This window comes from Stomoxys calcitrans, chromosome 3, assembly GCF_963082655.1.
Source record: "Stomoxys calcitrans chromosome 3, idStoCalc2.1, whole genome shotgun sequence".
NCBI classification, from domain to species: Eukaryota; Metazoa; Arthropoda; class Insecta; order Diptera; family Muscidae; genus Stomoxys; species Stomoxys calcitrans.
In genome coordinates, this window is record NC_081554.1 from 20,028,015 (window position 1) to 20,038,521 (window position 10,507).

Sequence of the window (10,507 nt, forward strand, 5' to 3'; positions counted from 1 at the left end):
ATGCTGACATCATCATCTCTATTGGACATCCATAGAGGAGTGTAGGCAGCACCTCCATTGCCAGCATTACGGAGAATAGGTAAATTTGTGCCGAAGCTGTTGTTGTCAGTTGTAGCAAACATATTATCATAGTCGATTACAATTTTATTTGCCATCGTTTTGCTTGGCCCAGTTAAGGGCAATCTTAGAGAATTGCCATTGCCATAGACGTAGCCATTGGCTGGGCTTTGGCCACCAAGATAATTGCTTTCAAGCAATGGGTAATTCGCATTCAAATAATTTGACCTTTCAGTTGGTCCTGCCAGGGATTCTGGTGTAGGCATTTTGTGCATTTGTTTAGGTAATGGGAAAAATGGTAGTCGGACACACTGGCCTGCCCTCCCTCTAGCTTGCCCACCAGGAAATTAGTCTGTTTTTGATGTTCGCCTTTTTCCGTTTCCTTTAGATGTTTTCCAATTTGTCGGCTAAGGGAAGGCGGTGGGAAATGGATTTGTTTGTAGGCTATTTTTTGCGGTAGGTATTTGTGTTCTTCTCTGCTGGCTACTGCTGGTGCTATGACCTTAATTTGCTTATGAGCTTTGCCAAATTAAGAGCTTAAATATTTGCTGGTTAGTTTTGTAATGTCGCCCGTAATCCCTTTTGATTCGAATAAAACCAAAAAAAACGCAAACAAAAAATCGTAATAAAATATTTAAATTTCAATTTGTTTTAATGACATTCTGTCATTTGGTCTTGTCTCATTCATTTCGTTTTGTAAGGCAGCAGCGGCGGCAGAGTTGTCATGATGGTTGTTGGTTTTTTTCCATCTTAATGTGGGTGCTTGTTGCCACATTTGCATAAAACACATTTAAAAACTCCCAAGGATTATGGGTTCTAACCCATTTTTAATGCGCTAACACTTTTTTTATTGTGGGTGTTTTTATTTATTTATTTTTTTTTTTACTTTTTAATATTCCCTTTTTTGCAGGTTTGGTGGTTATGTCTGCTCCTTATGAGGCCGTTTATAAATCGATTTTGATAAGCCGCATACCTGCTATGTGGGCCTCCAAATCTTATCCGAGTTTGAAACCTTTGGGTGCTTATGTTACCGATTTTCTGCGACGTTTGGAATTTTTGCAGGTAAGTCAAAGGCTATGATGATTTTTCTTCCATTTCCTCCCAGCTCACGTGGCCTGGTGGCATGGTAACATTTGTTTATTTTTGGGGTGTGTGTATGTGGTGGAGCAGTTGCGGTACAATGTCCTTGCCAGTACCCTGACCTTTGTTGTGCTATGTGGCATAATGTTTGCATGTGGAACTGCGTGTAGTTCAGCCTCAGTGTAAACATGTCGTTAATTAATATTGAATGGATGTTCTTTTTCCCCTTACCCCCAAACTAAACCAACCCACCCTGCACCACCTTAAACCAAAACAAAATACCATCATTAGTAATGGTAGTGATATTCCCAGTAGGAAGATAGGAAAAGTTCATACATATATTATGTTGTTACACTGTACGACAATGTTTTCCTAAGGACAAAAAATCAATTTTCTCCAAAGACAAAATTTCTATGAAATTTTCTCTAAAGACAAAATTTCCATGAAATTTTCGCTAAAGACAAAATTTCCATGAAATTTTCGCTAAAGACAAAATTTCCATGAAATTTTCTCTAAAGACAAAATTTCCATGAAATTTCCTCTAAAGACAAAATTTCCATGAAATTTTCTCTAAAGACAAAATTTCCATGAAATTTTCTCTAAAGACAGAATTTTCATGAAATTTTCTCTAAAGACAAAATTTCCATGAAATTTTCTCTAAAGACAAAATTTCCATGACATTTTCTCTAAAGACAAAATTTCCATGAAATTTTCTCTAAAGACAAAATTTCCATGACATTTTCTCTAAAGACAAAATTTCCATGAAATTTTCTCTAAAGACAAAATTTCCATGAAATTTTCTCTAAAGACCAAATTTCTTTAAAATTTTCAGTAAAGACGAAATTTCCATGAAATTTTCTCTAAAGACAAAATTTCCATGAAATTTTCAATAAAGACAAAATTTCCATGAAATTTTCTCTAAAGACGAAATTTTCATGAAATGTTCTCTAAAGACAAAATTTCCATGAAATTTTCTCTAAAGACAAAATTTCCATGAAATTTTCTCCAAAGACAAAATTTTCATGAAATTTTCTCTAAAGACAAAATTTCCATGAAATTTTCTCTAAAGACAAAATTTCCATGAAATTTTCTCTAAAGACAAAATTTCCATGAAATTTTCTCTAAAGACAAAATTTCCATGAAATTTTCTCTAAAGATACAATTTTTATAAAATGTTCTCTAAAGATATCCTCGAATCCGAGGATATTCCACTAGCTCTACAGTTGTTGGACTGCTATGGAGATAAAGCACCATACAACAGGTTCAGAGAATATTTTGTCCTGGCATAGGCGGAGCGATGAGGACCACGCCCACTAGGGCACTGGAGACTATTCTAGATATCTGACCCATTGGCATACAGATTCAGTGTGAGGTAGAGACTTGAGGCGATGGGAAAAATGATAGAGGACAGGAGCGCGTCACACCATCGCGGTATAATCGAGGCGACAATAGTAAACCTGGATGGATTAGAAGATGTTTCCCTAGATGACACTTGATGTGGAGTGCGAGGAACTGCTGCCAGAGGCACTGTCTTGGATTGATCTGGGAGATCATGCTACGTAGATAAATCAGAGCGGGCCTGGGGTATATATTGAACTATGTTTTCGACTGCCTGACCATAATACAGACCTGCAGGCGGAAATGCGGGCGATCACGGAATCCGTGAGGTGATGTGGTGTTAACGCGAGGGCGTCGAGTGTCAACATCTCTACGGATTGTAAACTGCCCATCAGGGTCACAAACAGCCTTAGAGTAAAAAAGGAAATTATTGCTTTTCCTGAGGATGGCACTATCCGCATCGTTTGGTTCCATCCCACAGCGAAGTAAGGGGGAATGAAAGATCAGACGATTTGACAGGTCAGAGGACTGCCGTCAAAAAGGTTGGTTAGCCCGAAACCTTTCGAGGCATGCGGGGAAGATGATGAGACATTGGAGCATTTCCTATCTCATTGCCCGACTTTTGGGTTTGGCAGAGACCTGAACTAGGGCGGAGACACAATACTAGACATGAATCAACTTAAGGACGTGCTATGGAAAACAATTAAGTATTTTGTAAGTAGCACGGATTTCCTAATTTAGTAACAGTGAGATGCTGTGCTCTTTATGCTATTGAAGGATGTTTAGTAAGACGTGAGGAGTTACCCCAAAGATGATTTATTGGATGTACACTAGGATGTACCAAAACACAAAAATTATTTTTTTTTGAAATGCCTGCCTATGGAGTGTTTAAAGTTGGTTGTAGTGCTTTCCAGTTGAGAATTTTAGAACTATAGACCGATCTGAACCATATACGACACGGAAGTCGATGCCTAACATAAGTCACTGTGTCAAATTTCAGTGAAATCGAATTATTAGTGCGCTTTTTATGGGGCCAAGACTCTAAATCAAGAGATCGGTTTATGTGGCAGCTTTATCGAAACCTGAACCGATCTGGGCCAAATTGTAGAACGATGTTGAGAGGCCCAACACAACTCACTGTTCCAAATTTCGGCGACAAATTGAAGAAATATGACGAGGGGCTTAACTTAACGCTCTGTTCTAAATTTCGACGACATCGGACAAAAAGTGCGCTTTTATGGGCCCAAAACCTTGAATCGAGAGATCGGTCTATATGGCAGCTATATTCAAATCTGGACCGATCTGAGCCAAATTGAAGAAAAATGTCGAAGGCCCCTACATAACTCACTATCCTACATTTCGGCAACATCGGGGAATAAATACATCTTTTATGGGATCAAAACCTAAAATCGAGAGATCCGTCTATATGACAGCTATATCCAAATTTGAACCAATCTGGGCCAAGTTGCAGAAAAATGTCGAAGGCTCTTATACAACTCACTATTCTACATTTCGGCAACATCGGGAAATAAATGCACCTTTTATGGGCCAAGAACTTAAATCGTGAGATCGGTCCATATACCAGCTATATCCAAATCTTAACCGACCAAATTGAAGAAGAATGTCGAAGATCGTTACACAACTCACTGTCCCAAATTTCGTTGACACCGGACAATAAATACGCCTTTTATGGACCCAAAACCTTAAATCGAGAGATCGGTCAATATGACAGCTGTATTGAAATCTGAACCGATCTGGGCCAAGTTGCAGAAAAATGTCGAAGGGCCTAACACAAGTCACAGTCCCAAATTTCGACGACATCGGACAAAAAGTGCGCCTTAATGGGCCCGAAACCGTAAATCAAGAGATCGGTCTATATGGCAGCTATATCCAAATCTGGACCGATCTGTGCCATATAGAAGAAGCTTTTCGAGGGGGATAACATAACTCACTGTCCCAAATTTTGACAAAATCGGACAATAAATGCGCCTTTTATGGGCGCAAGACCTTAAATCGAGAGATTGGTCTATATAACAGTTATATCCAAATCTGGACCGATACGGGCCAAATTGAAGATCGATGTCGAAGGGCCTAACACAACTCACTGTCCCAAATTTCAGCAAAATGTGGTAATAAATGTTGCTTTTATGGGCCTAAGACCCCAAATCGGTGGATCGAACAATAACTGGGCCGTTCATGGATCCAAAATCTTAAATCGCGATATCGGTCCATATGCCAGCTAAGGGTCAGCGAAGGGTCTAACACAGCTCACTGTCCCAAATTTTGGCAAAATCGGACAATAAATGCGTCTTTTATGGGCGCAAGACCTTAAATAGAGAGATCGGTCTATATGACAGCCAAATTTATATCCAAATCTGGAGCGATCTGGGCCAAATTGAAGATCGATGTCGAAGGGCCTAACTCACCTCACTGTCCCAAATTTTAGCAAAATCGTATAATAAAAGTGGCTTTAATGGGCGTAAGACCCTAAATCGGCTGATTGGTCTATATTGGGGATATATCAAGATATAGTCCGATATAGCCCATCTTCGATCTTAGCCAGCTTATGGATAAACAACGAATCTGTGCAAAGTTTCAGCTCAATATCTCTATTTTTAAAGACTGTAGCGTGACAGTCTTTCCGAGACGGACGGACATGGCTAAATCGTCATAGATTTTTACGCTGATCAAGAATATATTGGGTTGTCGAAAAAGTAATTGCGGATTATTTAAAAGAAAGTAAATGCATTTTTAATAAAACTTAGAATGAACTTTAATCAAATATACTTTTTTTACACTTTTTTTTTAAAGCTAGCTAAAAGTAACATCTGATAACTGACAGAAGAAAGAATGCAATTACAGAGTCACAAGCTGTGAAAAAATTTGTCAACGCCGACTATATAAAAAATCCGCAATTACTTTTTGGGCAACCCAATATATGTACTTTATAGGGTCGGAAATGGATATTTCGTTATGTTGCAAACGGAATGACAAAACGAAAATACCCCCCTCCTTCGGTGGTGTGTATAAAAACCTCACCGACATTTCTTTATTAAACTCTCTTGCAATGGTGGCCGACTGTCTAGCAGTAGTAGCATCCAACTGTCTTAAAAAATTCTTAGACATGTTAGCCCCTTTGAATTTTTGTAGGCTAGTGTTGTTCTACATATATCGTTAGCATTGATGGTTGGGGGTGGTAAAATTTAGGAAAACAAACTAAATTTAATGTTATGTCTTATCTTATTACACCATGCCACAATATGGTTAATTTACGAGTATGTTTTTGTGATATCATAAAATCTATGCTTAGAACAGTGGTTTTTTTTTCGTTCAATAAATGTTTTGGGAAACTTCAATTAACGATGGCATAATTTAATTTCTCTCTTTACAGAAATGGTATGATGAAGGTCCACCCACAACCTTTTGGCTTTCTGGCTTTTTCTTTACTCAAGCCTTTTTGACAGGAGCCCAACAGAATTTCGCACGAAAATATGTCATACCCATTGATTTATTGGTTTTCGATTACGAAGTTTTACGCATCGAAGAAGACCAGGTGGCTACCATGGTGGCTCCCGAAGATGGTGTCTATGTCTATGGTGTATTTTTGGAAGGAGCCAGATGGGATCGTGAAGGCAACTTTTTGGCCGAATCACTGCCAAGAGAATTATTTGATCGCATGCCTTTGATATGGATGAAACCGGTAAAGAAGTCAGAACTGAAGGAACGACATGTCTATGTGTGTCCCCTCTATAAGACGGCTGAACGCAGAGGTGTGCTTTCCACCACAGGGCATAGTACAAATTTTGTGGTGGCCATGTTGTTGGAGTGTAATCCTCAGACAGATCCCTCGCATTGGATTATAAGGGGCACAGCACTGTTGTGCCAGTTGAGTTATTAGAGATGACTGCCTAGGAACATTTTTACCATATATCTCTTTGTTTGTTTTTTGGTTTTACTTGTATTTTAATAAACTCTTTACTGGAATTTTTATTCCGCATTTTTGTTTCAATGCTCATTTATTCGCCTGCCCTGGGGCAATGTTGCTTTTCCCATTTGCATGGTGTATAATTTCACTTTGTAAACATTTTCAATTTTCCTCAACTTCAACTGTGCGCCATGAATTCATACAGTATTTTCCAGGAAATTTATGAACCTAAACAATCAGAAAATTTGTTGTTTGCTTTCGTTCTATTTCAATATTTGCATGCAATTAATTTTTGCCAAAGTTTTTGTGTGTTCATCCCTCATAACTAGCCAGCCGAGAACATCCTCCGGATTCCTCATCCTTTGTCTTTGTCAGCAGTATGAGTTCCTCTGAACGTTGAAGATGTAAACTGAGTTAAGGTTGTAAGCAGAAAATGACAAGGGAATAACAGCACCCCCAAAAAAAAACTAAATTCAGTTCGTAGCTCATGCATGGATTCATCCACCTGGAATATGGAAAGAAGTGAACTTTTAAGGACTATGCATACAAATTGTAAAGGGGGGTAGGTGGAAAAGTGTGAGGAAAGCCAGATGATGTGGGGATGGTATAAGCTGACATCTGAGAGAATATTTGTCGAAGGACTTATAACCCATAGGAATGCAATCAATGGTGAAGGGTATCAAAGAATCGGCCAGGCTGAACTTAAAGTTGTTTTGTTTTTATTAAACTTTTTTTTTAATTTTATTTTTTTTTATTTATTTTATTATACCCACCACCGAAGGATGGGGGTATATTCATTTTGCCATTCTGTTTGCAACACATCGAAATATCCATTTCCGACCCTATAAAGTATATATATTCTTGATCAGCGTAAAAATCTAATCCGTCTGTCTGTCCGTTTGTCTGTTGAAATCACGCTACAGTCTTTGAAAATAAAGATATTGAGCTGAAACTTTGCACAGATTATTTTTTCGTCCATAAGCAGGTTATGTTCGAAGATGCGCTATATCGGACTATATCTTGATATAGCCCCCATATAGACCGATCGGCCGATTTAGGGTCTTAGGCCCATAAAAGCCAGATTTATCATCCGATTTTGCTGAAATTTGGGACAGTGAGTTGAGTTAGGCCCTTCGACATTCTTCGTCAATTTGGCCCAGATTGGTCCAGATTTGGATTTAGCTGCCATATAGACCGATCCTCCGATATAGGGTCTTAGACCCATAAAAGCCACATTTATTATTCGATTTTGCTGAAATTTGGGACAGTGTTAGGTCCTTCGACATCCTTCTTTAATTTGGCTCAGATCGGTCCATATTTTGATATAGCTGCCATATAGACCGATGCTCCGATTTGGCGTCTTAGGCCCATAAAATGCGCATTTATTGTCCGATGTCGCTTTAAGATTGGTCCAGATTTCAATGCAGTTGCCATTGAGATAGTGAGTTGTGTTTTCGACATCTTTCTGCAGTTTGGCTAGGATCGGTTCAGATATGGATATACCTGCCACATAAACCGTTTTCTCGCTTTAAAATCTTGGGCTTAAAGTTGACACAGTGACTTATATTAGGCTTTTCGACATCCGTGTCGTCTATATTTGGATATAGCTACCAAAAAGACAAAATTTAATAGTGACTTGTATTTATTAGACCTCTAAATGTCTTTGCCGAATTTGTTCCAAATCGGACCATATTTCGATATAGCTGCTATGGGGTATATATATGCATTTTTTACCGGATTATGACGAAAGGTAGTTCACATATATACCCGAGGTGTTGAGCATCCAAATTTCGGCCCGACCGAATTGAACGCCTTTTTACTTGTTTTATTTCATTTCATTTACTTCCATTTCATTTTATTTTATTTTATTTTTTTTTTTTTTTTTATTTCATTTCATTTTATTTTATTTTATTTTATTTTATTTTATTTTATTTTATTTTATTTTATATCATTTTATTTCATTTCATTTCATTTTATTTTATTTTATTTTATTTTATTTTATTTTATTTTATTTTATTTTATTTTATTTTATTTTAATTTATTTTATTTTATTTTATTTTATTTTATTTTATTTTATTTTATTTTATTTTATTTTATTTTATTTTATTTTATTTTATTTTATTTTATTTTATTTTATTTCATTTTATTTTATTTCATTTTATTTTATTTTATTTTATTTTATTTTATTTTATTTTATTTTATTTTATTTTATTTTATTTTATTTTATTTTATTTTATTTTATTTTATTTTATTTTATTTTATTTTATTTTATTTTATTTTATTTTATTTTATTTTATTTTATTTTATTTTATTTTATTTTATTTTATTTTATTTTATTTTATTTTATTTTATTTTATTTTATTTTATTTTATTTTATTTTATTTTATTTTATTTTATTTTATTTTATTTTATTTTATTTTATTTTATTTTATTTTATTTTATTTTATTTTATTTTATTTTATTTTATTTTATTTTATTTTATTTTATTTTATTTTATTTTATTTTATTTTATTTTATTTTATTTTATTTTATTTTATTTTATTTTATTTTATTTTATTTTATTTTATTTTATTTTATTTTTTTTTTATTTTATTTTATTTTATTTTATTTTATTTTATTTGATTTGATTTGATTTGATTTGATTTGATTTGATTTGATTTGATTTGATTTGATTTGATTTGATTTGATTTGATTTGATTTTATTTTATTTTATTTTATTTTATTTTATTTTATTTTATTTTATGTTATTGTGTTACAAATTTTCATACCTTCCTCGTTTTGTGCTATGCCATCCGCTTTCAATAACATCGAAATTTATGCTGAAACATACCAAAACGGAATGACTGACATCACTGATAATAACTTTGTTGCATAGAATATTTTGATTGCTCTCCCTGCCTTCATTGCCACAGGAGAGGATGCACGGAATGGGCGTTTTTGTGAGTGTCACTTTGGGTTTTATGAAACAAGTCCCTGAGCTTGGCAGTAATGAAAGTTACACATACACAGAACAAACCTATACAACCAACTAGTTTCGCTTAGCATCAACCACAGTACATTGAGTGGGGGCGTCCGAATTAGAATGGATGGGGTGAATTTAAAGATCTAAGCTATGTGGGTTGTGATGCGGTTTGTCTTTTCGTTCGATATTTTCTCTTCGCTTTTTTTTTTTTTGTTTTTATGGTTGGAGAGTTTCATGCTTTTCAAAGATGCCAAATTGTTGACTAGTTCGCCCTGCATAACCATGCATGGGAAGGGGGAGAGTGTAATGGTTTAGAGGGAGGATGTCAAAACGCTCGATGCCATTGCTGCCTAGAGAAAACATAGTTGACATTCTTTTTTATTGCTTCGCTAGGAGGATTGTGTCAGTTTAGTTTTGAAAATATTTTTTTAATTAAATTTCTTTTTGTTGTTGTAAATACAAGTGGTTGCCTGGGTCTTGGGTAATCATGTGCAGAGAATTAGTTGGTGCTAGTGAGGGTGTTTGTCCTTACATACAATTACTTTTCCAGCAAAGTAGAAAATGTGTTTTTTGTAATTTATTTAATGTGTGTGTAATCAAACAAAATGAATCAAAACTAAAAGCTTTTTAGAAACTAGTTTTGATTATTCAACTGGCAGTTTGACACTTTCAGAATGGCCTAAAGAGGAACTCATTCGGTAGAAATGGCTCATTGAGGACTTAAAAATTGTGCCATATTTTATTTAAAGAGAATAGTGTCAGATGAGAAGTATAAGAGTTATGCCCTTTCATTTGGGCAACGATTAAATAAACGAGAAAAGGAATATTGGTCATTTGGTTGAGATAAACAAAAGGAGAGAAAGAGTGTTATAACCGTGATATCACGATAAGAAGAGGCAGGCAGCCAATGGAAATTCACTGTAACAGTAAAATAGTCACTAGTAGTTTAACTTCAATGTCCCAAAATTTCTTGACCTTGACATTTTCCGACAATTTTGGGACAACGCTGGTACTACCTGTGCCTGTATATGAACAACGTGCTGCATTGGTAAGATCTTGTTACAAAAATTCTTGAAGCTAATGGAGAGGAAATAAAATAAAATAAAATAAAATAAAATAAAATAAAATAAAATAAAATAAAATAA

The 10,507-nt window shown here is 35.1% G+C and overlaps 1 protein-coding gene across 1 annotated transcript in view; it reads left to right on the forward strand.

Moving 5' to 3' along the window:
* LOC106081696 (dynein axonemal heavy chain 7) overlaps positions 1 to 6,472 on the forward strand; it is a 154,509-nt gene extending 148,037 nt beyond the window's left edge. Inside the window, exons 27-28 of the mRNA XM_059364973.1 lie at positions 968 to 1,119; positions 5,867 to 6,472. Of these exons, the coding sequence (XP_059220956.1) occupies positions 968 to 1,119; positions 5,867 to 6,373 (659 nt within the window). The 3' untranslated portion in view covers positions 6,374 to 6,472. The remainder of the gene's footprint in view (positions 1 to 967; positions 1,120 to 5,866) is intronic.
* The last annotated feature ends 4,035 nt before the right edge of the window (positions 6,473 to 10,507 follow it).